The 27,381-nt window shown below is 47.9% G+C and overlaps 1 protein-coding gene across 1 annotated transcript; it reads left to right on the top strand.

The window, feature by feature from the left end:
- The first annotated feature begins 205 nt into the window (after nt 1-205).
- Nr2e1 (nuclear receptor subfamily 2 group E member 1) lies at nt 206-27,381 on the top strand. The gene is made up of 9 exons (XM_004660612.3): nt 206-1,000; nt 5,570-5,715; nt 12,932-13,019; nt 14,564-14,799; nt 16,031-16,177; nt 20,902-20,998; nt 21,390-21,539; nt 21,820-21,925; nt 26,618-27,381. Exons 1-9 carry the CDS (start codon nt 976-978, stop codon nt 26,778-26,780), a joined length of 1,158 nt encoding a protein of 385 aa, XP_004660669.1. The 5' UTR covers nt 206-975; the 3' UTR covers nt 26,781-27,381.

Genomic DNA, 27,381 nt, shown 5'->3' with positions numbered 1-27,381 from the left:
GCGCGGTCCTCGCCCATCACTCACGCACCGAGCCGCACTCCCATATTCACACTCTAACTCGTCAGCTCGCTAGAGCGCCTGCATTTTCTTTGGGAGCCGCTTGGAGGTTCATTAATATCATTAGCATTTAACCCCCTCCCTCTTCCCCATCTCCTCCCCGCACATGGCTGACGTCAGACCCCGCCAGGAGTTGGGGGAAAAGCTAAGTGGGCCAGGGACGCCCTATTCCCCTCCCCGCGGCTGCCTGTCAGAGCGCTTCTGGAGATATTACAGGGTACCCAGCCCTCAGCGACAGGCACAAAGTCACAGGGTAATGAACTTCGGGGACCCTTCGCTGCTGCGTGCACAGCTGTCCCTGGAAGCCCAGACCCGGCCGCCTCTGTCCCCACGCAAGATTCCCCAGCCATCTAAGTGTCCCCACGGGGCGCCGGGGTTCCCCGCAGCGCGGACCCCCCGTCGGCCTCGGCGATCGCTGCTGTGTTCTCCGGAGACCTGCAGTCCGTCTCGATCTGCGTGTCTGCGCACAGGAAGACACTGAAAAGCGAGTGACAGGCATGGGGAAAGAGGGCGATCTTGCCCTCTCTGCCCCGTAGGAAGACCGTTTTCGTGTTTCCATCTCTGTCCTTCAATATCCCCCCACCCGCCCCTGTGCTCTCCTTAACCCTTCTTCGGCTTGCCTGTCCATCTCTCCATCTTTCTGTTCACGCGCGTGTCCACATCAAGCCGCATTTCCCAGCAGCTGCAGTTTTTGCAAGAGCCGGGAAGAAAACTTAAGGATGCTTACATTTCCACCGTGGAACGAATTCTGAGCTCTCGGAGAGGGGGACAGGGTGCGACCGATCTCCACCTGTCCAGCCCCGAGAGCCTCGCAGGCTGGAGGGCGTGTGGAGAGCCGGGGCGCCGGGCAGCGAGACGGCCGCTGCCGGCCGGGACTCGGGCAGTGCCCACCAACCGCTCCGCCCCGGGACCGCCAGCATGAGCAAGCCGGCCGGATCAACAAGTGGGTACCTCTCGAGCGGTCGCGGGGGGCGGGGGTGGCCCGGGCACGCAGCCTAAGGAGGGCGGGGGAGGTCCAGCCCGGAACCCCGCGGATCCGAACCCCGGGAGAGGGGCTCCAGGCGGGCGTGTGCCCTCGGCCCAGCTCCTCTGGGACCGCGAGTTGGAGCGTTTCGTGGAAAGGGGACAGCGACTTCGTTGCTTCTGGATGGTTTGCATTCCCGTCTCTCTAGCCTGTTGGGGAGGTTGCGACCTGCGCAGCCCACCCGTCCTGCGACTGGTTTCCATTTAGCCGCCAGGTGCGGAGGGTGGGAGGAGGGGTGAGTTGGGGTGCGGGGGGGGGCGGGAACCGGGCCGAAGCCCCGGGCGGCCGCACAGTCCACCCACCCGCTCCAAACTCCCAGCTCCAAAGCAACTCCGTCCGTGCAAAGCGGATTTGAATGGAATGCTTTGCACCCCGTTTCTAGCTATTGCAAATAATCCTGCAAACTGGGAAGCAGAAACAATGTAAAAGTCACATTTTCCTTAATCCTAAATCCGTGTAGGTCATAACTGGGGAATTTAAAGTATGGCGAGCCACTTGAGCAAAGACAGAACCAAATCCTTAATCCCGAGGACTTTTGGAGCGGGGAGCTCGGCACAGGCGGCCGGGAGCGGCCTGGTCCCTCGGGGCGCTTCTCCCCTTCCTCCAAACTTCCTCTCCCACGGGTCGCCGAGGCGCAGCTAATCTCTGTAGCCACCCCACTCGGGAGTGCAGGGCTCCTTGGACAGGCGAGGGCACTTGCGTGCGGCCCCGGTGGGACCGGGCAGTGTGCAGGCCTGAAGCCGCCTTTGGGAAGGCGCCGCCGGGGGGTTCTCCGAGCTCCCCGGGGCTTCGCAGTTCCCGCCTTCCCCCGGGACCGGCTGCGGTGGGTGCTAAGGTCCACCGCCGGCTGGGGATGCTACTGCTTAGGGGCCCGCATCCTCGAGTCCGCCAGCCGATCACCTTATTTTCGCCTGTAACATTTTTTTTTTTTTTTTTTTTTTTTGGCGCTCAGTGCGTTCCCGGCCGTCCCCTCCCCCTCCTTCTCCCGCATTGTGCCCACTCTTTCAAAGTTGGGAGAGTCCGGGATACTCAAGTCCCACTGGGGGAGGATGCAGTGCCCGCCCCTTCCTCCCACCCCTACATGGAAAAGGTTGCGTTTCATTTTGTCTGTTTGTTTGGGCTTAAGTGCCGCTGTTTAAAAAGTAGAGCAAAGTCAATGTAAACAAACAAACAAACAAACGCAATAAAACAGCAAAAAGAAAGGGTGTCCAGAGAGCGAGGGCAGAGCGGAGGGAAGGAGCCTGAACCGCAGCCGCAGTGCTCAGCCAGCTCTTGAAAGGGCTGCGGTTTCTGTGAGCCTTGGGCCTACCCTGTCCCCAGCTGTCCCCCGGCTAAAAGAAGCGAGCTCGCTTTTTCGTCGCCAGTGTCCTCAGGGTGCGTGTCCTGCCCAAGGGAAGCAGGAGGCTTTTGCTGTTGCATTCCATGTCTCGATTGCAAAAGCCAAAGCCCTGGGGTCCGAGCAGGCCTCCGGGCCTCATCCTGGGACAGGCCCCGGACTTCGTCCCTGCAAGTGTGGAGCCTGCGACTCCATTCACCCCCCCCCCCCCCCACCCCCTTGGGATGCCCTGGCCAGCAAGCTAGAAAGGTGAGGCCCCAGAAAGAGGGAAGAAGGGACCTCTGCTGGGGGGAGGGGGCGGCTGTTACTGCCCCCTGGCTCCGTGAACTAGACGCTGGAGAATCCTCTTGATTGGTGGCCCGGTGCAGTGCGGGCACCTTGGGGAAACTTAAAGAGCTCTCTAATTTGCCAAGCTTGACTTTGGCCTTGGAGGCCTGCAGGCCGGGCAACTCTGTTAGAAGTTGCTCAGGCAGTAAAAAAATAAATATATAAATAAATAAAATAATTTTAAGGGCAGTTCCTGGTCGTAGCCGGCTGAATCCAGGCGGTCTTCAGAAACCCGCGGCCCTCAGCCCCGGCGAAGGGATTGGCCAGCAGCCGGGAGGGTCAGGACCGGGCAGGGCTGGGCGGTCTGCATCTCCCCCTGCGCTTGGCTTCGCGCGGTTGGAGGGCAGAGCTGTGTCACTCGGAGCCCCTCCTGGGTGGTAACGAGACCCTGGCCAGTCACCCCTGGAGCCCAGACTAACTTCTTTCAACAGCCTCTGATGGTGATTACAGTAATCGAAGCTGCCATATATCTTTAGGCAATTATGACACACAAAAAGCCCCAGGGACCCCCTGGGGAGGGAAGTTAAGAACGGTTTTCCAGCTACGGGATTCCCCCCACCACCACCACCACCACTTCGCCTCAAGTCGAAGCTCACTGGGCTTGCTAAATGAGGGGAGTTCTGCCACAGGTCAACCAGCTTGTCTGTGACCCCAAGTCACCTTAATGTGGCTGGTGGTGCAGTCTGAGGCGCAGACCACGGCAATGCCCTGGAATTTTCGAGGCCCTCCCTCCTGTGCCTTGCATCTGCCCTCGTTCCAAGGGTGATCCTGGTGCAAGGACGAGCTGCAGCCCATGAGATGGCTGAAGAAGGGTCACCGATCCCGCAGTGGTCTTCGCCCTGTCCCCAGTGGATTCTCCAGAGATCTATGTCCCTGGCTTCCTGACTGGATTGGGGGGGGGGGGCGGGGAGAGGGCCCACCAGTGCTCCCCCGAAGAGTTCATTGTGTCATCTTCGTCAGTGCCACCGTGAAGAGGACAGCTGGGTGCGACAGTATTGCTGTGCCTTCTACACGCCCCCACACACCCCGGGACGACCAGAGCGTGTGCTCGGCAGACGGGAATGGCTGCAAAACCAGGAGACCCCAGTTTACTGCTTCCAGAAGGGGTGCGGGGCGGCAGAGCCCGCGACCCAGGCTCCTGCGAGTCCTTCGGGGGGCCGAGTGACAGGCCAGCCGGTGGAGGGACAGGCCCGCGGCGGCCCCTCCAGCCCCTCCTCCCCCAGCACAGCCTCCCGCCTGCCCTGCGGGAGCCGGGGGGCGCCCAGGCGGTGGCCGCCGCGCGCAGCGCCTCCCCCGCCTGCCTTTGTCGCCGTCCGAATTCCCATGCTACTCTTTTTGACGGGTCACTGGTGGCTCTATAGGCAGGTGCTGCGGCGGGGTTGTAATTACCCCGGCTGAGCCCGGTCGTTACCGACCTCCCCCTGCCCGGTCCTCCCTCCTCCCCCTCCACCTGGGGGGATGCAGCCGGGGCTTGCCAACACACTGAGACGTTCTGCATCCACCTCCGAAGCCTCGGGGCCTCGGCCGGCCGGCTGGGCCTTCACCTCCCGGGCTGCGCCGGCCCGGTCGGTACCTTCTCACTCCCGCTTCTCGCCATCCCCGGACCTGGGCGCTCCCGGGGCAGCTTCCCCCCACCCACGCACACACCCCAGGTCTGAGATCGCCTGGGCCTCCAATGGAGACTTCTGGACCCGTAGCGATGGGAAAATCGTAACTGTCATTAGCTCGTTTTTTGTTTTTTGTTTTTTTTTCCTTAAAGTGCACACACTTGTCAAAAATTTCCCATTGTTTTCAGGAGGAAGGACTTCTGAGTCCCTGTAAATCATTCCAGGCACTTGTTGGATATGAACCTGAGAGGAAAAACCACCCCACTCACTTTCTCAATTGTCACCTACTTTCTTCCTCCTGGGATGGTAACCAGCCTAGGCGTGGGGGATTCCAAGGAAAGTTGTCCTGAGCTGGAGTCCCGGGATAGAGACATCCTAGAGAAACTGAAGCCAAAATATTTTTTTTTGTTTTCCGCCTTTGCCAGAGGTGGAAAAAGTCTTAGGAAGCCGCACACTGGACCAATCGGGCGAGGCCAGTCTTTAGGGGAGAAAGGATGTCCCAAGATACCCTCTCAAGAGAGTCACAGCTTGCTTTCTTCCTCTCCCTTGCCCAGACCTGTGCTACTTCTTGGAAAAAAAAATTTTTTTTTCCTAAAAGAAACAATTTCTCAAAAGTGATCCACCAAACATTTTTAATAGGTAAAGAGAAAGTTGAGCATTACCACTACCCTTATTATCGTTAATAATCTGAGTATTAGCATCACAATAATAATCCTAATCATAACAACTGCAGAGCTCATAGAAAGCTCCAAGGCCTTCCAGCTGCCATCCCCGGTTCCAGCCCTGTTTGTTTTTCTTCTTTCCCCTTTTATATTTCAAGTTTGTCTCCTCGGGCTTCGCTCACACAACTTTTTTTTTTTTTTCTGTTTAAAAGCAAGAGCCAGAGGAGGGACGCAGCCAAACCTTCCTGGGAGCAGAAAGGCAGTGGCAGGCCTTGCCGCCACCCGGGCCTGCTGTAATCTTTTCTTCCAAAATGGGTCTCGGCGATTAGAGGGGACCCAAATACATGTAGCGGTGCATGAATAATGCTCATTGTAGGAAACTGACACTTGCTCAAGGAAAAAAAAGTTTGGCTATAAAATCACTTCATTATTTGCTTTTACCGCAGCTTCCATGCTAATCCCCTCAGAGGTCAGATTGCTTAGCTCCACTCTCTCTTTCTCTCTCTCTTCTCCTCTTGCTCCTTCCCACCTCTCCTTGTCTTCCCTGCCATTTCAGGCCGCATTTTAGATATCCCCTGCAAAGTGTGTGGTGACCGCAGCTCCGGGAAACACTACGGGGTCTATGCTTGTGACGGCTGCTCTGGTTTCTTCAAGCGGAGTATCCGAAGGAATAGGACGTACGTGTGCAAGTCTGGAAACCAGGTACCTTCCTTCCTTCCTCTCGGCTTCAGCACAGTCAGGCTCCCCCCTCCTTCCCCCCACCGCGCTGCTTTCCCCCTCTTTTCTGCCCAGCACCCCTTTTTACTTTCTGAGGCAGAAGAGAAGCCTGACTCAGCCTCCTCCTATCCTGTCCCGTCCTTCCTGACTCAACTCTGGGAGGCCCTTCGACTGTGGAAAGCCCAGATAAGGTAAGGGAAGAAAGATGAGTCTGCAGAAGGGAGTCTTAAACAACCATAGGCTTCCAAGGCTTTAAAAAAAACCAAAAAACAAAAAAACCCTCTTGCCAGATTTTGACAATGAGTAAGTCCCACACCTACTGGTTGTGAAGCCCACCCGGAGGACCTGAGGAACTTTAGACTCCAGACCACAAGTAGAAAGGAGAATGGAGGGCTCAGCCATTAAAGGCACTTGCTTGCAAAGCCTGCCTGCTCAGGTTTGATTCCCAAGTGCACATGTAAAGCCTGGTGCATATGGAGTTCCTCTGCAGTGGCAAGAGGCCCTGGAGCACATATTCTCCCCCCCCCCCAAATAAATAAATCATATGGTTTTTATATTTTTATTCATTTATTTGCAAGGAGAAAGAGAATAAGAATTGGGTATACGAGGACCTCCTGCTGCTGCATAGGAATCTGGATGCATGCGCTACTCTGGCTTCATATGGGTACTGGGGAATCGGATGCAGGCAGTCAGGCTTTGCAAGCAAGCCTGAGTCATCTCTCCAGCTAAATTTTTTTTTTTTAAATAAGAGAGAGAGAGAGGGAGAAAGGGAGAATAAGCCGTATCATCTTGTTGCCCACTGCACCCCATTCCTAATCCTAACTCATTTGAGTCAGGCCCACCTTTAGCCCAGACTCCAAGGTGAGTGATGGCTCCTTGGGAGACAGGTGCTGCTTGCCAGGCCCTGCGCCCCTTCAGCCCTGAAGAAGCAGGCTGCTCCAGGCATGTGCAAGTGGTGAGGCTCTGCATCCATGTAACTTTAGCTGGGCCTAGTCAGAAACGGGCCAGGGAAGCAAGAAGAGAAAACTCAAATTGCGGTGTGATGGGTGACCCTCTCACCTTCCTGTATCTTCCTCCCTCCCTGCTCGCAAGACAGCCTGACTGCTCGTGGTTTGGTTTCCAGCAGACAGCTGTTTCACAGAGACAAGGCTGTCAGGGATGAGCTGAGCTCAGCCAAAGTGAGCGAACCCCGCTCCCCCCCCACTGACTGGGCCTTCAGCTCAGTAGCAGGTTACGTGGCCCTAGAAGACCAGTCTTCTGATCTATGCTCTGCTTGTCCTCTGCATGGCAGCCTTGCCTGGGAAGATCCATGAGAGCCCCTTAGTCAGGAACCACCCTCTGGTTACCAAATGATGAAGGGTTCCACTAATTAGTGCAGCTGGCAGACATGAATCCATTGTCTGGTGCTAGCAACTCACTGTGACCTTTAAAAATATTTACTTAGGGCTGGATAGATGGCTCAGCAGTTAAGGCTCTTGTCTGCAAAGCCTAAGGACCCAGGTTCGATTCCCCAGTACCCACATAAAGCCAGAGGCACAGTGGCACATGCATTTGGAGTTCATTTACTACGGTTGGCTGCCCTGCTATGCCCATTCTCTCTCTGTGTCTCTCTCTCTCTTTGCTTGCAAGTAAACAAATACAAATACTCTTAAAATATGTTTATTTATTTATATACTTTTAAAAATATTTTTGTTTATTTATTTATGAGAGGGAAAGAGAAGATGGGCATGCCTCTTGCAGCTGCACAAGAATTCTAGAGGCATGTGTTACTTTGTTCATCTGGTTTTATGTGGGTATTGGGGAATCAAACTCAAGCCAACAGGCTTTGCAAGGCCTTAACCATAAAGCCATCTCTGGCTCTTCAGTCCTACTGTGATTTATTCAGATGGCATGCGTGCTTATACACATTCCTGCTAGGTTTGGATGAGTGTCAAATACAAGATGACACATGCATTTGGATAGTTATTTTGACCTCTCCAGCCCTCTCACCTACTTAGCTGTGTACACAGTCTCTAGCTTATGGACATATCACATTATACACACACACAAAACTGTACCCCGGTAGCTCTACAAATCTGGGATTCTGTGGAGTGTCAGATTTGACCAGGCTCCCACTCAGAATATTATTATTGACAGGTCTCGCTATATAGCTCGGGCTGGTTTCAACCTCATGATTTTCTTGCCTCAGTCCAAGGCATTGGGCCACCATGCCAGGTTAGATTATCTTTTACTTGTATGCAACAAAGAATTGGGAAATCTCAGGTGCTAAGCTTAGTGTTGCTAAAGGAGATGGCTATCAATTCCAACATAGTCATGTCAGTCCAAGCACATGAAAAGGAGTGGAGACAGATCCATAAAGCCTGCATCTCTTTGCAAAGAGAATATATGTGCCACTTTATGTACATTTCATGTGGCCTGAAGACACACCAAAGAACTGGTGAGTTCCATTTTCTATTTGCATGTTTATCAGAATAGTGAGGAAGAGACCACTAACATCGGACATTTGATTATATTTAATAACAAGTTCTTTTCTTTCTTTGTTTTATTTGTTGAAGTAGAATTTTGCTCTAGCCCAGGCTGACCTGAAACTCATTCTATAGTCCCAAGCTGGCCTCAAACAGTGATCTTCCTACCAATGGCTCCCGAGTGCTGGTATTAAAGTCATGCACCACAACACCCCGCAATAATAAGCTCATTAAACCTCTTTGCATTGAATTATAACACTGGCTAAAGATACCCTGAAGAGTGCTCTTAAACCAAAAAATAGCTGGTCATGGTGGCACACACCTTTAATCCCAGTACTCAGGAGGCAGAGGTAAGAGGATTGCTGTGAGTTTGAGGCCACCCTGAGACTACAGAGTGAATTTCAGGTCAGCCTGGCCTACAGCAAGACCTTATCTTGAAAAACATAACTAACTAACTAAATAACTAACTAACTAAATAAATAAATAAATCTCAAATTTTGCCTGGCACATGCCTTTGATCTCAGCACTCGAGAGGCAGAGGTAGGAGGATCACCTTGAGTTTGAGGCCAGCCTGGATTACAGAGTAAACTGCAGGTCAGCCTGAACTAGAGTGAAATCCTACCTAAAAAAAAAAAAAATCAAAAACCTAAAATTTCTATATTTCCTTTCTTTTGTCCTAAGGCTAGATAAAAATATTTTAGTTTTGTATTGATTAGTAATGCAGACATTTAGAAATTATAATCAATGTTTGTTCATGTTCATTTTTAAAAGTTCACATATTTTTGTCTGGTTTTGGTGCATATGCATGCTCAGTATGTGCTCTGCCACTGAACCACATTCCCCCACTCAGTTGCAAGCCAGCATGTTTTCAACTGGAGAATTGAGGTTATATAAAATTGCATTCTTGCCCAGCGTGGTGGCCACACGCCTTTAATCCCATCACTTGGGAGGCAGAGGAAGGAGGATCACAGTGAGTTCAAGGCCACCCTGAGATACATAGTGAATTCCAGATCAGCCTGGGATAGAGTGAGACCCTATCTTGAAACACCAAATATGCATGCATGTATGTATGTATGTGTGTGTGTGTGTGTGTGTGTATGTATATATATATATATATATACATACATACATACATATATATATATATATATATATATACACACACATATATGAATAAATACTTTTGAGGCACATTTGAGGCAGGGTCTAACTCAACTGAGTTGGAACTCACTCTGTAGCCCTGGGCTGGCCTGGAACCTCCTGCCTCAGTCTCCCAAGCACTGAGATCAAAGGTGTGTATCACCATACCCATGTAACACCACATTCTTGTGTATAATTTTCCCTCATGAACATCTCAGGAGGTAAATATACTCATTCCAACTCCAGAGATAATGATATTAAAGATGAGGCAAGAGGGGATGGAGGGATGGCTTAGCAGTTAAGGCATTTGCCTATAAAACCAAAGGATCCATGTTCGATTCCCTAGAACCCAATAAGCCAGATGTACAAGGTGGCACATGCGTCTGGCGTCTGTTTGCAGTGGCTGGAGGCCCTGACATGCCCATTCTCTCTCTCTGACTCTTTTGCTCTCTCTCCCTCTCTTTCTCAAATAAATAAAAAAATAAAATATTTCTTAAAAAAAAGATGAAGCAAGGGCTGGAGAGATGGCTTAGCGATTAAGGTACTTGCCTGCAAAGCCAAAGAACCTAGGTTTGATTCCCCAGGACCCACCTAGAAAAATGCACAAGGTGACACATGTTACTGGAGTTCATTTGCAGTAGCTGGAGGCCCTGGTGTACCCATTCTCTCCCTCCCCACCTCAAATAAATAAATAAATAAATAAATAAATAAATAAATAAATAAATAAATAAATAAATAAATAAATATTAGGGCCAGGTGTAGTGGCACATGCCTTTAAAAAACGATGAAAATAGCCAGGCGTGGTGACGCCGGCCTTTAATCCCTGCACTTGGGAGGCAGAGGTAGGAGGATCACCATAAGTTCCAGGTCCCCCTGAGAGTACATAGTGAATTCCAGGAGAGCCTGAGCTACAGTGAAACCCTACCTTGAAAAACCAAATATATATATATACATATATATATATGTATGTATGTATATATATGAAAATATTTTTCTGTGTGTAAAATGCTCATGCAAATGGCTATATGTGTAGCTCAGTGGCAAAGTCATTACTCAGCCCTGGGTTCTAGTCCCAGCATCTCAAAACAAAAATTTGTATTTAGGTATATTGTCCCCTCAGTAGGGACATGAACACTGGATAAATTCCAAAAGAAACTATCTGAGCTGGCTCTAATGCTGGCATTGTGTAGAGAGAGGCAGGGAGGTCACAAATTTGAGACCAGCCTAGAGTACACAGCAAGTTCAAGTTCAATCTGAGCTATGGTAGCAAGTCCTGGTCTCAAAAACTCAAGATGGCCAAGCTTGGTGGCACACTCCTTTAATCCCAGCACTTGGGAGGCAGAGGTAGGAGGATTGCTGTGAGTTAGAGGCCAGCCTGAGACTCCATAGTGAATTTCAGGTCAGCCTGGGCTAGAGTGAGACCCTACCTTGCCTGTGAAGCCTAAGGACTCGGGTTCAATTCCCCAGGACCCACATAAGCCAAATGTACATGGTGGTACACGCATTTGGAGTTTGTTTGCAGTGGCTAGAGGCACTGGCATGACCATTCTCTCTCTATTTGCCTCTTTCCCTCAAAATAAATAAATAAGTAAATAAAATATTTTTAAGAACCCAAGATGTGAGCTGGGCATGGTGGCATTAAGGAGGCAGCAGTAGGAGGATCACTTGCGTTCAAGGCCAGCTTGGGCTATAGTGAGGCCTTACCTCAAAAACAACAAAAACTACGTAAGACGAAGGCTGGAGAGATGGCTCGACAGTTAGAGGTGTTTGCTTGCAAAATCTATAGGTCTAGGCTCAGTTTTCCATGTAAAGCCAGATGCACTAATTGATGCATACATCTGGAGTTTGTTTGCAGTGGCAAGAGGCTCTGGCCTCCTCCTCTTCCTCTCCCCTCCTCTGTCTCTTTCTCCTCCTTTCTTTTCTTTCTCTCTTTCCCTCCATCTCCCTTTCCTCATGAATAAATAAATAAAGAAAAAGTTTTATTTTTTTCAAAAAAAAAATCCCAAGATATGAGGACATAGTTTAATGGGAGCTTGCCTACAAGGCACAAAGTGTCGTGTTCATCCCAACACTGAATACGGGGTTGGGAGAAGCTTAATCTGTAACTGTTCTGGGTTTTTTGTTTCTGTTTTTCCCAGGCAGGGCCTCGGTCTAGCCCAGGCTGACCTGGAATTCACTATGTAGTCTCAAGATGGCCTTGAACTCACAGCAATCCTCCTACCTCTGCCTCGCTAGTGCTGGGATTAAAGGCATGCACTACCATGCCTGGCCTAATATTCTTGTTATTGTGATTATTAATATTTATTACAAGGCCAGAGAGTGAGAGCTAAAATGGGCATACCAGGACCTCTTGCCACTACAGATGAACTCCAGATGCATGCACCACCTTGTGCACCTGGCTTTACATGGGTACTGGGGATTTGAACCTGTCCATTAGGCTTTCAAGAAGTGACTTAACCACTAAGCCATCTCTCACGCCCAAATGTTCTGTTTTTATGGCCATTTTTTTTTCCCAGAAAACTGTATTAGGTAAGACATTTGTTTTCTCATTCCTGTCTGATAAATATTTCTAAAGCAGCAATTATCTAACAGTTATCATGTTATGTTAATCTATAGTATATTCTTCAAATTATATATGTATATATATATGTGTGTGTGCGTGTATGTATATGTATATGTGTGTGTATGTATGTGTGTGTGTGTATATATATACACATATACACACACACATACATATGTACATACATATATGTATGTGTGTGTCCATGCCAGAATCCCTTGCTATGCACACAAACCCCTATCTGGCTTACATGGGTAGCCAGGGAATTGAACCCTGGGCTGGCCAACTTTGCAAGCAAGCCTCTTGACCCACTAAGCCATCTTCCCGCCCCCATATATCTTTTGCAGCGTTTATAACATATCCTCCTGTATTTCTCCCAGGGCCTCCGCTCTGCCCTTCCCAGCCTCCCTTTCTGTTGGACTTGGCCAACTAAACACTGGTTTCTACCCCACTTTCCAGCAGTGGCTGTTTCTGTGAACCTGGGTGGAGGCCAGTCTGTAGAACCAGAGAGTTGTTTCTGCATGCTGGTTGTCTAAGGATGGCTTCAAGTACAAAAGCAAAAAGGAGGGTACAGAGAAGCGAAGAATAAGTGGGAATGATTTATCTGTCCCATCAAGGGGTTCACTCGGAAGCTGGCTCTAAAACCTTAAAGGCTGAGAAATATGGGCCAGCTGGTACCAGCAGGGTCGCTGTCTTGGGTCCTGAAAAGACTTATCCTAGGTCCTCCACTCCGACTGGCAAAGGTTGCCCTCCCCCAACCCTGACTAATCCAACACATCAGGAAGACTTTTCCTGCTTGGCCTCCACAGGGTTGTAGACTGGCCCTCCTGTCCCACCCGGAAACATTCCAGCCCCTTCTCTACCTGACCTTTCTTGTGTCCAAGGCTTCCTCCACCCCAGTTAGTGGGTCTCAGCTCTTAGCTCTTTGCTCCAGGGTCTGTGACCAGGAGGGGTCCCCAACAGGGCCACCAATCACTGGATTCTCATCCCCACCTAAATGCCCTGCGGGCCTCTTACTGCTTCTATTCTGTTCCAGGGAGGCTGCCCAGTAGACAAGACTCACAGAAACCAGTGCAGGGCCTGTCGGCTGAAGAAGTGTTTGGAAGTCAACATGAACAAAGACGGTAATCAGTCCATGTCTTTATTCTTCTAATGTTGATTGAGTAGTAAGCAAATTATATGTACAGAAAATACTAGGGGCTCGTATGCATGCAAATCATTTCCAGATGCTGGGAATTGGCCTCTGGTTTTCAGTCTTAGCCTGTCTGGGGGTAGTCCTGGCCCACCCTAATAAATTCCTTAGGACAAGGTCCATTCCCACTTTGGGAGATTTGCACCCCAAACCACACTCCCTGAGGCCGCGCTGGGGGAATCCATACAGCAGGGAAGATAGGAGATATTTCCTGCCTGACACCCTAAGTCCTGGAAGCCCATCGCAGTGCTCCCAGGATTTCGCTGAGCACATGCCCTTCCTGGGGTCTCCACGGGAGGGTGAGAGATGGTGGTGTTTTGGAGGAGAGAGTAGAGAGATCGGAAAAGGGGAAATTTCAAGCCCCTGTGGGCAAGTTCACAATTTACCAAAATCAGTATAGCATTGGAATTTTCTAACGTTTCCCCCCCTCCTCAATTCTACAGAAATTAGGAAAAAAAAAAAAAGGAGTTAGGGAACAGGATGACGCTGCCCGTGGGTGCCCTGACACACAGCACCCCTGGGGCTCAGACCAGAACTGGGCCTTCACACAGCTCCTGAGCATAAGGAGAGCAGTCCACGCTGCAGACCCTGTTGATATGGCAGGGGTGTCCAAAGGCCTGGCTGGAGATCGGACCCTGGGCAGGAGGACATAGTGGGGACCTGGGGACAGGGCCCAGGGAGGGCCTTGCAGTGGCAGAGGGAGGCACCCAGCCTACCTCCAAGGCCAGGCATCCCTCCTCAGGGCGGGGCGCAGGAAGCAGCCGGGAGCATCCAACCTGTTGCACTGGTGTATTGACAAGTTGTCAAGCTCGGCGGGAGGAAGATTACCCTGAATTAATTTGTTTGTTTAAACTGTTGGTGGTAATTGTTACATCTCCCCTGCCTTCCTCCAAGCACACTTGGAGGCCGGTGCTCGCTCGCTCTCTCTCTCTCTCTCTCTCTCCCTCTCTCTCTCTCTCTCTCTCTCTCTCTCTCTCTCTCTCTCTCTCTCTCCCCGCTCACGCTCGCTCGCTCTCTCGTCCCATCCCCCTGGGGTTGGGGTCCCTTTCTCCTGGGGCATTTGGAGGCCAATCCATACTTGTGGGGGAGGCGTTGAGGTGGGGGCAGTCGTTCTGGGAGGAGCTGGAACCTTCCGGGCCTGGCTGTGCTTTTGGGGCTCCCTCTCTTGACTGTGGAGCACCCTCCAGCCCCAGATCTCTGTTTCCCCTGCATGAATGAGGAGGACACACCTTGTGTTTCTCGAGCCTGGACCACTACTGTGGCCCTTTGGTCGCGGGTTCCTGTTTTCCTCGGCTTGCTGACCCTTACCTGTAGGATGACGCGGGTCTCCACGAGCCCAGGCCCCCCACGTGCCCTGCGCCCTCCGACTGGGCTCTCGAGTAAACCCTGCGGGTGCAGACGCGGCCTCGGAGGCGGGGCGGGCAGCGTCCCCGTGTCGCCGCCGAAGGCTCTGATCCCGGGCGTCTGTCCCCGCAGCCGTGCAGCACGAGCGGGGCCCTCGGACGTCCACCATCCGCAAGCAGGTGGCCCTGTACTTCCGAGGACACAAGGAGGAGAACGGGGCCGGCGCGCACTTCCCGTCGGCCGCGCTGCCCGCCCCCGCCTTCTTCACGGCCGTCACGCAGCTCGAGCCGCACGGTCTGGAGCTGGCCGCGGTGACCGCCACCCCGGAGCGGCAGACCCTCGTGAGCCTGGCGCAGCCCACGCCCAAGGTCAGTGCTGCGCCCAGCCCGGAGGGGTCCGAGCAGCCAGCTCTTCGCAGACGTGATGGGGTCCGGGCCCGGGCCTCCTCCTCTCTCCTGATGAGCCAAGGGGGCCCGCGTTTAGTGTGCACCCTGCGCGGGTGCAAAAGAGGCCTCCCGACCCCATCCCGCCTCCTCCCCTCCCCAAAACTCCTTCTCCGCAGGTTTGGGGTGGAGGCCTGAAACTTTCATCCTTTAGGAAACAACCACTGCTGGTTGTGGGTGTGAGGCGATCTAAACCTTAGGTGTCCCCCCAAGAGAACAGAGGAGAACCATTGCTTTACTACACTAGCTCCAGCCGGAGGAAGAGCCCCCGTGGGTCGCTCATCTCTGGTTATCTGTCGTCGTAGCAAAGGGATTCGTTCCCAGGGCAAGAGAGAGAAAGATGCGGAGCTCACATGGATTCTGGCTGCATTCTCCCTCTTGTCCTTACTTCTGAGCCACCACCAGGCCGGGCCCTGTTAGTAAGGACCACAGCCTGAACCACCTAGAAAGGCTGCCACCTAGGGACTGCGTCCCAGGCCACCAGCTGATTCCTTCCCAAGGCCCCGAGTGGCTCCCCTGGGGAGAAGAGCCTAGGATTTCCCCAGAGGAGACCAGCTGCAGCCCCCCACTGCAGGAAAGCCAGACACCTGGGCACATACACAAGCACAATATTTAATATTGCTTTCTTACCCTTGATGTGTATAATAAGCTCAGAAAAGTAATGTTATGAATATGTTGTCAGTTATGAATGGGAATGTTCTGTGAATGATTAAGATGTCTAATTGAAATATTTCCATAATATACTAATCCTTTCTAAAAATACTCATGCATATTTGTGTATGGGGTGCCTATTAATTTATACTTTTTTCACATCTATTTTTATTTACACAAATGCAAGCAGCTCTTGTTTAAATTGAGGGCCAGGCCTGGCACTTGGCTCAGCCCAAGAAAAATTTGCTGCAAGGGACAGAAAAGCCAGACACCCCTCTGGGAAGGCAGAGGCCCTCAAAGAATGGAAATGGGCCTCCTCTGGATAGGCATCATTTCCCAAACTCTACAGATGGCAATGTTTGGCTTTTACCCACTGATGGCAACAGCATGTTTAAGCACAGCCTCCAGATTCCTTTCCACCACCTCCCCTGATTGAATCAGAGAATCAACGGTTGGCTTCCCTTACAAAGCTATGGTTTTTTCCCTCTCCTCCTTCTCATCCCAGTACCCTCATGAAGTGAACGGCACCCCGATGTATCTCTACGAAGTGGCCACTGAGTCAGTGTGTGAATCAGCTGCAAGGCTTCTCTTTATGAGCATCAAATGGGCAAAGAGTGTGCCAGCCTTTTCCACACTGTCTTTGCAAGACCAGGTATGACCAACAGGGCACTGAGCAGGTGGAAATGAAGCAGCGGTACTTAGCCTTATTATAAGATGACATTGCTTGCCCAGATCCACGAGGCAGGCATGCATTCTTAACAGCAGTGGGTGGCTGGGGAGATGGCTTAGCAATTAAAGGCACTTGCTCGCAAAGCCTGGCAGCCCAGGTTCGATTCCCCAAACCTCATGTAAAGCCAGATGCACAAAGTGGCACTTGAAACTGGAGTTTGTTTGCAGCAGCAGGAAGCCCTGGTATGCCCATATTCATTCTCTCTCTCTTTCTCACAAATAAGCAAATAGTAGTAAGAAAGCTACTTTTGTCCTACCAGTATTATCTTACAGATTCAAAATAGCCTATCTATGTAATCATTAGTGATTTATTTCAAGAAAGCTGTACTTATGAAAAACATATTTTCAAAAACATTATCTCACTGGGCGTATTGGCGCATGCCTTTAATCCCAGCACTTGGGAGGCAGAGGTAGGAGGATCACCATGAGTTTGAGGCCATCCTGGGACTACATAGTGACTACCAGGTTATCCTAGTCTGGGATAGAGTGAGGTCCTACCTCGAAAAAAAATATATATATCCTTTTTTTTTTTTAGTTTAATTGGAACATCAAATTTAAAATCTAAATGCTCTCTTTAAAAATATTTTGCTTATTTGGGAGGCAGAGGCAGGAGAAACTTGAGTTTAAAGCCAAGCCCAGGCTACATAGTGAATGTTTTTTTTTTTTTTCTCAAAAAATAAAATAAAACAAACCAGGTTTGATGGTGCATGCCTTTAATCCCAGCACTTGGGAGGCAGAGATAGAGGATCACTGTGAGTCCAAGGTCATGCTGAGACTACATAGTGAATTCCAGGTCAGCCTGGGCTAGAACAAGACCCTACCTCAAGAAAGCAAAAAAAAGGGTGGTGGGGGAGAGAACTGGATAGATGACTTAGTTGTTAAGGTGCTTGCCTACAAAGCCAAAGGACACAGGTTTGATTCCCCAGGACCCATGTAAGCCAGACGCACAAGGTGGTGCATGCAACTGGAGTTCATTTGCAATGGCTGGAGACCCTGTGGCGCCCATTTTTTTTTCTTCCCTCTCTCTCTCCCTCTTTCTCTCTTTATATATCTTTAGAATAGATAAAAATTGTAAAACATATTGGAACTCAGAGAAATGGAAGGTACAAAAAAGTATTCCCTCAAGAGACTTCTTTGGAACCAGCCTCACCATTTCATGTTCTCAGTGTGATATCCTCCATTGTGATCCTCACAGTTTTGGCCATTGGATCATCAGTGTTTGGATCAAGGCATTCGTGGCATACCAACTGCACACTCATATTGGCTTTTGTTTTATTTATTTGTTTTTAATATATTTATTTATTTGAGAGAGATGGTGAAGGAGAAAAAGGGGCAGATAGAAAGAGTATGCTCACACGAGGGCCATCAACCTTTGCAAATGAACTCCAGATGCATGTGCTACTTTGTGCATCTGGCTTGACGTGGGTACTGGGGAATTGAACCTGGGTCGTAAGGCTTTGCAGGCAAGTGCTTTAACCACTGAGTGATCTTTCTAGCCCTCATATTGTTTTTATTTAGTTATTTATTTGAGACAGAGAGAGGGAGAGAGAGAGAGAATGGGCACAACAGGGCCTCGAGCCACTGCAAACAAACTCTAGGCAAATGAGCCACCATGTGCATCTGGCTTATGTGGGTCCTGGAGAATCAAACCTGGATCCTTAGGCTTTGCAGGCATGTGCCTTAATGATTGGGCCATCTCTCCAGTCCCCTCATATTGTTTTTGATTCTTTTTTTAAAAATATTTTTTGAATCATTTTTATTTATTTATTTGACAGTGACAGAGAGATAGAGAGAGACAAAGAGGCAGATAGATAGAGAGAAGGGGTGTGCCAGGGCCTCAGCCACTGCAAACGAACTCCAGATACGTGTGCCCACTTGTGCATCTGGCTAACGTGGGTCCTGGGGAATCAAGCCTCGAACTGGAGTCCTTAGGATTCACAAGCAAGCGCTTAACCACTAAGCCATCTCTCCAGCCCTTGTTTTTGATTCTTGTTGGTCTGTTTTATGGGGTGCTAGAGACCCAGGGCATCCCTCTAAGGAACACTACTACTGTGCCACATCCCCAGTCCCATCCTTCTTGATTCATTAAGTGCTTTTAGAGATTTTGAAAAAAAATTTTCTTTTTATTTATTTATTTCGGAGAGAGAATAAGAGAAAAAGAGACAGATAGAGAATGGGCAATCAGGGCCTCCAACCATTGCCAAGGAACTCCAGACACACGCGCCCCTCCCTTGTGCATCTGGTGTACATGAGTCTTAGGGAGTTGACTCTGGGTCCTTTGGCTTTGCAGGCAAACACCATAACTGTTAACTCATCTCTCCAGCCCAAGATTTTTTTTTTCAAGATAGGGTCTCACTCTAGCCCAGGCTGACCTGGAACTCACTATGTAGTCTCAGGGTGGCCTTGAACTCATGACAATCCTCCTACCTCTGCCTCCTGAGTGCTGGGATTAAAGGCGTGTACCACTATACCAGGCCCAGGACTTGTTGGGTTTTTTTTTTATTTTTTTATTTATTTGTATACACCAGGGCTGCAATCAAACTCTAGATGCACGTACCATTTTGTGCATCTGTATTTAAGGGGATACTGGAGAATTGAGTCTGGGCAGGCAGGCTTTGCAAACAAGCACCTATAACTGCTGATATCTCTTCAATTTGCTTTTAGAGATTTTGTAAACAAATAGGCATTTTACATAATTCTGTGGTTATAAAGGACATCTACAGATAAGAAAATTATATATGGCTAAAAGGTACATTATATCAAGCCCCAGAAATTTGTTGTTAGGAATATCATAAATGGCCCTTGACAGAATTTTTCTAATCTTAAGAGAAAGAAAAAAAAATTGAATGTTCACAACTATTGGCTGTTACAAGTAAAAGAAATTAACAAAATTTTCCCAAGGGGCTCATAAATAATTGTTGTGTGTTTTTCTTTTCTGGTGCTGGACTCAAATCCAGGGCTTTGCATATGCTAAGCAGGTGCTCTAGCACTGGGCCCTCACAAGTAGTTATAAAAACAGTATCTTTCTTTCTTCCTTCCTTCCTTCCTTCCTTTCTTTCTTTTTTTCTTTCTTCTTTCTTTCTTTTGGAGAGGGTGGGTTTCAAGGTAGGGTTTCACTCTAGCTCAGGCTGACCTGGAATTCACTGTGTACTCTCAGGGTGGCCTTGAACTCATGGCAATCCTCCTACCTCTGCCACCCGAGTGCTGGGATTAAAGGTGTACGCCACCACACCCAGCTCTTCAGTTCATTTCTAACCAAGAAAACCATGGCATTCTTGTTTTTTTGGGGGGTGGGTGGTGATGAGGTAGGGTCTCATTCTAGTCCAGACTGACCTGGAATTCACTATGTATTCTCAGGGTGCTTCGAACTCATGGTGATCCTCAACCTCTGCCTCCCGAATGCTGGGATTAAAGAGCAGTGTCTTTTATATGTTTTCTTCAGAAGGACTGGACAATGTGCTAAATACGTTTAATCTTCTAGCATGAAATATGACCAGAATTAGATATTATTAACCTACTTGCATTTAAAACAATCATTTCCTGGACTTAATGCATTAAGAAGAAAAGTAATAAAGCACCTGAAATATTAAGTCTTTTGATCTAATTGTAATTTTAGTTACAGGCCTTCATGATGCTTAGCTTTCAGAAAGAATTTTTTTTTTCATATACATCATCCAGCACCATCACATCTGGCGAGATTTTTCAAAAGTAGAGTTCCCCCCCCCCCCACCCAAGATTGTTAGTTCCTATCTTTGACTAGGTTTATTGGTAGGCAGTTGGCTTTAATATTGTGTTCTGGGTGCAGGTGCACACACACGTGTGTAAATTGGCTGTCTTTTCTCAAAACAAGTATTTGTAGACTCTCATGCAAATAAAATTCACTTCCTGTCTGCCCACTTAGCCTTTTGGTGGAAACCTTTCAGCAGTGAGCCCACTGCCATGAAGTGGAGTCATACATTAATTTAAAAAAGGCAATAGAGTTTCATTTTAAATATTCAAAAGCACATTTTATTAGAATAGAACTGACAAGCACCTTGATGCTATCCACTTATAAATCTCAGAAAAATCAGGCAGAGAGATGAGGTAAACTCAGCAAAACCCAATTCATGTAATTACACCCTGATTTTCCCCACAGGCCTCTTGGGAATTAGTGATATTCCCCCCCCACCCCGCTCTCTCTCTCTCCACCCCCCCCCCCGCACCATCTCCCTCAGTCCTCCAGGAATATGAGCATCCAAACCTACAAGCTTAATCAGGAATTCTCAGCCTCTAGGACACCAGCATTTTGCAACAGGGGAATCCACCTGGCTCAGTGCTGGTGGCATTTCAATAGAGCTTAGGTCTCTGGAGAAGTTTCTAGATGGTCAGTCAGGGTGGCTGCAAGGATGTGAGGGGTTAATCCTTTTCTGGGGGAAATAAACTTTGAGGAGTTGGAATGGCTGACTCTGAAATGCATGTGCTTATCTATAGGCACCTCTTCAAAGGGAAAATATGGGAAATAAGAGAAAATGAAAACTATTTAGAAAAAAAAAATCCACCGAGACAGGCATTGAAAACACTTTAAAATAATGGAAATTTACATATGGAAATTGTTTATAAATTTATAAATGACACACTATATTATATTATACATCTATTGTATGACAGCTGATGCTTTTGGAAGATGCTTGGAGAGAACTGTTTGTTCTAGGAATAGCACAATGGGCCATTCCGGTTGATGCTAACACTCTACTGGCTGTATCTGGTAAGAATTGCTCAATTTAATGACTTTGTTGTAGAAATTACCATAAAAATACATTACTGAAAAAAGAACAACATGTAAAGAATAACAAATTCCTGCTGAACAATAGAGTATACCTGTCATTTATAAATCTATATTTAAATGCAAATAATGTTGTTTTGTTGTATTCATGACTGCTTGCATTGTTATTTAAATGCAAATTACTGTGTTTGTTATCATCCAAGAGAAGATTTTATATTAACTTTCATACAATATAGCCAGTTTACATGGAATCAGATATCTTAGAGTGACAGTTGAATAGATAGATATTGATATGCAAGATTTTGTCAAAAATCAATCTTAAATCATGAAAATGCCTTCATATTAGAGTATTTATCCCAGATTTTTATTCTAGGCATGAACAGTGACAACACAGAATCCCAGAAGCTGAACAAGATCATATCTGAAATACAGGCTTTACAAGAGGTGGTGGCTCGGTTTCGACAGCTCCGATTAGATGCCACCGAGTTTGCCTGTCTGAAATGCATTGTCACTTTCAAAGCCGGTACGTACACACAGACCCCTGTGTCCCCTCCTCCTCCAGCTTGCCATCTCGTCAGTATAGTTTAGACCTGTGGAGTAAAAAAAAAAAAAAAGATAATGTTTTCAAGGAAGTTGTTACACTGAGGCAGACAACCCCATCGCCTGCCATCTTCCATAGTCCTGGGGGACCTGCATGCCCTCCCTGTGGGCACCCACTTTCAGAGTTGTGTTTTCCCAGGCACCTCCTGTTTCTGTAGAACGTGCTGTGCTGTCTCTTACCGTTTTCTGATCTTCATTTCTAGTTCCTACACACAGTGGTTCAGAGCTGAGAAGTTTCCGGAATGCCGCTGCCATTGCGGCTCTCCAAGATGAGGCTCAGCTGACTCTCAACAGCTACATCCACACCAGGTGAGCATTGTTGGCCTTGAACATGTACTTGAGAAAATTGCCTTCAGTGTGAACGTTCCAGTAGGCAGTGAGAAGCCAGTTCAAGCATGGTGACTAATTATCCTGTTGGCAGCCAGTTATTTCAGTTATGTCCTAACCTATCTCTCGGGCTGGGTGAGAGGAGCAAATTGAATGAAGTGATCAGAGGAGAAGCAGTGTTGGACTCAGTGCAGCCATGAGGGCTGAACAGGGTCAACCAAAACGGCTATACACCTGAGTGTGGGGAAGGTCAGAAAGGAAGCCCGAGACATTAAGTCGATGACAGTGGCCAGATCATCCTTGAAAGAAGGCAAGTGTCTTTCTTCAGATGCCAATCCCAAGTACCAGGACCAGAGGGCTTTCTAGAGAGGCATCTTTACACACACACCCTCCCCTGCCAGACCGATTGCTTGGCATTGGTGATCTGTATCCACTGCGTTCTCTTGAGGGCTAGTACCCATCAGGTGGCTTCTGTCCAAGCAGTGGCCTCAGGCAAAGGCAGGCGTTGGCTCTTAGAAACTCTCTAACACCAGAAAAGCCCTCCCAGGCTCAGAACAGGGTAAGTTTACCAAGAGATGTGGGTTTTCAGATGCAAAACAAACAACAAAAAAGTCAGGCGTGGTGGCACATGCCTTTAATCCCAGCTCTCAGGATGCAAGGGCAGAAGGATCTCTGCGAGTTACCCATCTCAGACTACATAGTGAATTCTGAGGCCAGTCCAAGCTAGAACGAGACCCTACCTTAAAAAACAATAAAACAGAGCAATGGAATCGCTCTAGCTTTCCAAGTAAGGACTGTGGTAGCTCTGAGGTCACAATAGAATTGAGAGGGTCCCTAGGAAGTCTATCCTAATCATCTCAGCCTGGACCTCACTGTGGTGGAGTTAAGTACATATATAGGTAGAGGCCACTAGGGCCTTCTTCAACTAAGGAGTCAGAGAAATTCCAAGTCAGTGATATCCATGCAGGTTGCTAGGAACTCCTTATTTCTATCACAAATCCCTTTTGACTGCTGAATGTATAAACCGTTCCGTATTAATGGAATGTCATTGAAGTCAGTTTGAGTGATAGTACATGCATATATGGTTTTCCAAAGTAAAGTGCCATGGTTTGAAATGTAAAATCCTGATTGATTTACAGACTATAAATAGCAGGCACTTAATATTTGTTCAGAATTATAAGATGGAGCAGTACATAATTTGAGCACATTAAAAGTTGACTTGTGGGCTAGAGAGATGCCTTAGTGGTTAAGCACTTGCCTGTGAAGCCTAAGGACCCCAGTTCGAGGCTTGATTCCCCAGGACCCACGTTAGCCAGATGGACAAGGGGGCACATGTATCTGGAGTTCATGTAGTGGCTGGAGGCCCTGGCACACCTTTTCTCTCTCTCTCTCTCTCTCTCTCTCTCTCTCTCTCTCTCTCTCTCTCTCTGCCTCTTTCTCTCTGTGTCTGTCGCTCTCAAATAAACAAATAAATAAACAAAAGTTGACCTGTGTAACACAACTGACCTCTGATGTTTGGAGCCTTTAGGATATTAGGAAAACCAAATGGAGAGGGATGTGCCATTCAGTTATTGGTTCAGCCAGGCCTTTGCTGGGTGTTGTGAATTATTAGAACGAACAAGGCACTATCCTTTCCACTGTGTAAAGTGTGCAGCAATATCACTTTGCTTCAGGCCAGAGAGAAAAGTGGGAGTAAGAGAAATTCATTCTCGCTGGAAAGAAGTGAGGGGAAATTCAGAGGTTAATTGATGGAGGAGATGATGTGTGAATTGGAACCTTGAATAGTGGAGGAAGATTAGCAGGGAAAAGTGCGCGCAGAGAAAGCCAGTGGAGGAGCTGATGGAGGCGTTAAAAGAGGGGCCAGAGAGCGAGCCAGGGGAGTCTGCAAGAGCCTGGCACTCTGGAAGGTTCTAATAGGGTAGTCTGGGAGAATTGCACCACAAGTGAACAGTGTATTTTGGAGAAACTCTGCTCCTCCTCCCCACCTCAAATATGAAAATGATCTTTGGCCAGACATCTGCTTTGGCAGAGAATTCCTCTCTCACGTACCAGCACCAGCTAGAGTGACATATATGACAAAAATGACTATGCCTTTTTTCTTAGCTCTTTCAAATCAGGGAACACTCTTTCCTCTAAGTGCTCCCTTGTCTAGGAAAGAAAGGTCTGAAATTAAACTGAAAAGTTAACATGCAAACTGAAGTAATTGTTATAGCTCTCTAAGCTATTCCTCTAATTTTCTAGGACATAAAAAGACCAGGAACTGGCATTTCACAAAACTATATTACAAATTGGAGATCATGAATATGTGATAGATACAAAATACTTTAAACTGTAAAAAAAAAAAGTCTACTTCATTATGCTAATAGATGAAGTCAGGGGTATATATTCTACAGAATAATTTTGAGCACTCAAACACATTGTTATTGTTTTTGGATGGTTCTCTACTCCACAAATAGTAGGTAGTTCTTGTTGACTGACTAACCAGTCCTTTCCTACCTACAGAATAAAAGACAGCAGATGAGTGGATAACCTATTCATAGAAAATGAAGAGCTAGGGGTAAAGCTGGGGTGTAGCTCAGTATCACAATGTTTACCTGCCTACACAAGGCCCTGGGTTTATTTCTAACACTCAGATGGACACATGCACATACACAAAATAACGTTAATTGTCCATGTGTCTCTAGAATCTACAATATCCACACACTTTTTTTTTTTTTTTTTTTTTTTTTGAGTAGGGTCTCATGCTAGCCCAGACTGACCTGTAATTCACTATGTAGTCTCAGGGTGGCCTCGAACTCACCACTATCCTCCTACCTTTGCCTCCCGAGTGCTGTGCCACCACGCCTGGCTTCACCCACTTTGGAAGACATTATGTCTCAAGTTGTTTCTCATTATGGGGATAGTTAGCACATGGACGGCTGCTGAAGTGTGGCAGGCCTGCCCTTGACTGTCTTCAGAGCTGCCTCTCCTCTGTCTCTAGGGAGGGAGACAGAGCCACTAAACAAAGAGGTGGCCAGAATGAAAGGAAGACACAAAGCTTGGGATTCCTTTCTAGATAAGCTGTCAGATACATTCAGCAAGGAGAGCAAGTGATGGAACTTAGGGATCGATTGATTGACTGATGTTTTATTTATTGATTGATTGATAAGCAGAGAGAGACAGGCAGGGAGAGAATGGGCACTCCAGGGCCTTCAGACACTGCTAACAAACTCCATATGCATGTGCCACCTTGTGCATCTGGCTTATGTGGGTCCTGGAGAATCGAACATGGGTCCTTTGACTTTGCAGGCAAGCGCCTTAACCACTAAGCCATCCCTCCAGCCTGACTGATTTTTTTTTTGGGGGGGAATGTAGTTTCAAGGTAGGGGCTCACTTTAGCCCAGGCTGACCTAGAATTCACTATGTAGTCTCAGGGTGGCTTTGACCTTACAGTGATCCTCCTACCTCTGCCTCCTAAGTGCTGGGATTAAAGGTATACGACACCATGCCGGGTAATTAATTGATTTTGAGACAGTATTTCACTCTGGAACCCAGGCTAGCCACAAACATATGGCAATTCTCCTCTCAGGTGCTGAGATTACAGGTGCAAGTACCACATCCAGCTGTTTTTCTTTTTTGATAAACATCATTTCCCATCCAAATTATTAAGTGTCGTCTGACGGGCTGCCCGTGGAGTGGTCATGAAACTTGGCAGTGTAAGAGCCACATGAAGTGACCAGGGAGAATTATACACTTTTCATATCTGGTTGAATAGAGGGATTCCTCTTGAACCCAAGTTAAGAAGCAGGCATGAAAGTTACTCTTGTGGACTCTGTGGATTTACCAGGCAATTAAACACAGCTAGAAAACTCCTTTGAAGGAATTTGATGTCTCTCAGTTTCCAAGGGCTCTGTTTTAGGTGGGCTGTTTCAGTGGAGGGAGCCCACCTTGTAGAGGGTACGGAATGATGCTTCGTTCTAAGCTGATGGCTGGAGAAGCATTGGGGCTACGGAGGCATGCAGGCGTCTGTCAGGGCTGCAGGGAAAAGGCATCTAAAGACAGCAGGAAACCGAACTCACACATCTGAGTACAGATGTGTGTTGGACATCAAGTAAGGAAATTGTTCAGCAATTTCTCACATCTTTAATTATATGCCAATTTCATTGACATGAAAGTTGGGTGGCAGTGCCACCCAACAGAACTTAGTCTTTAATTTGCAGTGTAATAAGGATGGAATTATTCCTGAGAGTGACGAAGTATAATGCCTGAATAATAATTTGAAGAATTGCTTAGAAAAAGAAGCCATTTTATTTGAGGGAAATGGCCTTGTGAAAGAGTGTTGAGAATTTAAAAAACGTGGACTCTGTTGCCAGCTTTATTATCGATGCCATGGTCATTTCCTACAGTGGTGACATTAAGTTTATTATTTGGCTTAAAATTAGCATCAGGTGTCTTAAAACTGCTCCCCCGAACCAAATGCACCCTCTTTATTAATGTAGAGAGAGTCACCGTGTGGTTTGGGCCATGTCATTTTTGTTTTCTGTGCCTGAAGTAGCCTATCTGAGGAATGGGCACAGCGGTGCTCATCTAGGGTTGCAGGACTGTAGCTATCATATGTGACACAAGAGAGCATATTGTGTGTTCAAGTGAAAGATATTAATTCCCATTTGTGTGGGGCTCTGACATTACTTTCAGATACCCTACTCAGCCTTGCCGCTTTGGGAAACTTCTGCTGCTGTTGCCAGCTTTACGTTCCATCAGCCCTTCCACCATAGAAGAAGTGTTTTTCAAGAAAACCATTGGCAACGTGCCAATTACGAGACTGCTTTCAGATATGTACAAATCGAGCGATATCTAAGCTCTTCAAGTACCCGCTTTTCAAGATGGGACAGACAGTATCAGACGGACTTCTAGCTACGGAGGACAGACCTCAACTAACAAAACCCTTCAGGAAGCAGAAACCTGGGAATGTGGAGCCGGAGGACACAAAACAGTTCTAATAGCTATGCCCTGCTGCCCCACTGGCATAGGGCAGCCAAAAAGGAGGGGTGGCACAACAGGACCACCTGATGGAACAAAAGTCGCTGCTGCCAGCCATGCCCGGGGAAGGGGCCAGCTGGGGGCATCACAGGCGAGGCGTTCTGCATCTGACCTGGAACTATCAAAAGCTGAAAGACAAGTCATACTTTCCCTTCTTAGCACATAAAGTTGATTGAGCAATGATAGCTCTGTGCATAACATCATATTGCGGCCTTCTGAACTACGTTGCGTTGGAACATTTCTGTTAAAGATAATGGTTAGGTTTTTAATCAGAGGTATTATCAAAAGTTCCCTTCTATTGTAATACATCATTAAGTGGCCTTCAGAACCAAGTCAGTGAAAAGTAGCCTATGCTGGCTGTGTGATTTCCTTGTACGCTCTCTGCCCCACCACACACCCTTTTTAAATCCTTTTTTTTT

The sequence above is a fragment of the Jaculus jaculus genome, chromosome 7 (assembly GCF_020740685.1).
Source record: "Jaculus jaculus isolate mJacJac1 chromosome 7, mJacJac1.mat.Y.cur, whole genome shotgun sequence".
Classification (NCBI taxonomy): Eukaryota; Metazoa; Chordata; class Mammalia; order Rodentia; family Dipodidae; genus Jaculus; species Jaculus jaculus.
Note: the sequence above shows the minus strand (reverse complement) of the source record. Positions and strands in the feature narration are given on the sequence as shown.

Excerpts from the sequence above, each read along its gene's own strand:
- Nr2e1 (XM_004660612.3), top strand. The coding sequence starts at position 976 with ATGAGCAAGCCGGCCGGATCAACAA. Across the intron at positions 13,020-14,563 it reads AGTCAACATGAACAAAGACG|CCGTGCAGCACGAGCGGGGC; the intron begins GTAATCAGTCCA and ends CTGTCCCCGCAG. Across the intron at positions 21,926-26,617 it reads AACAGCTACATCCACACCAG|ATACCCTACTCAGCCTTGCC; the intron begins GTGAGCATTGTT and ends CATTACTTTCAG.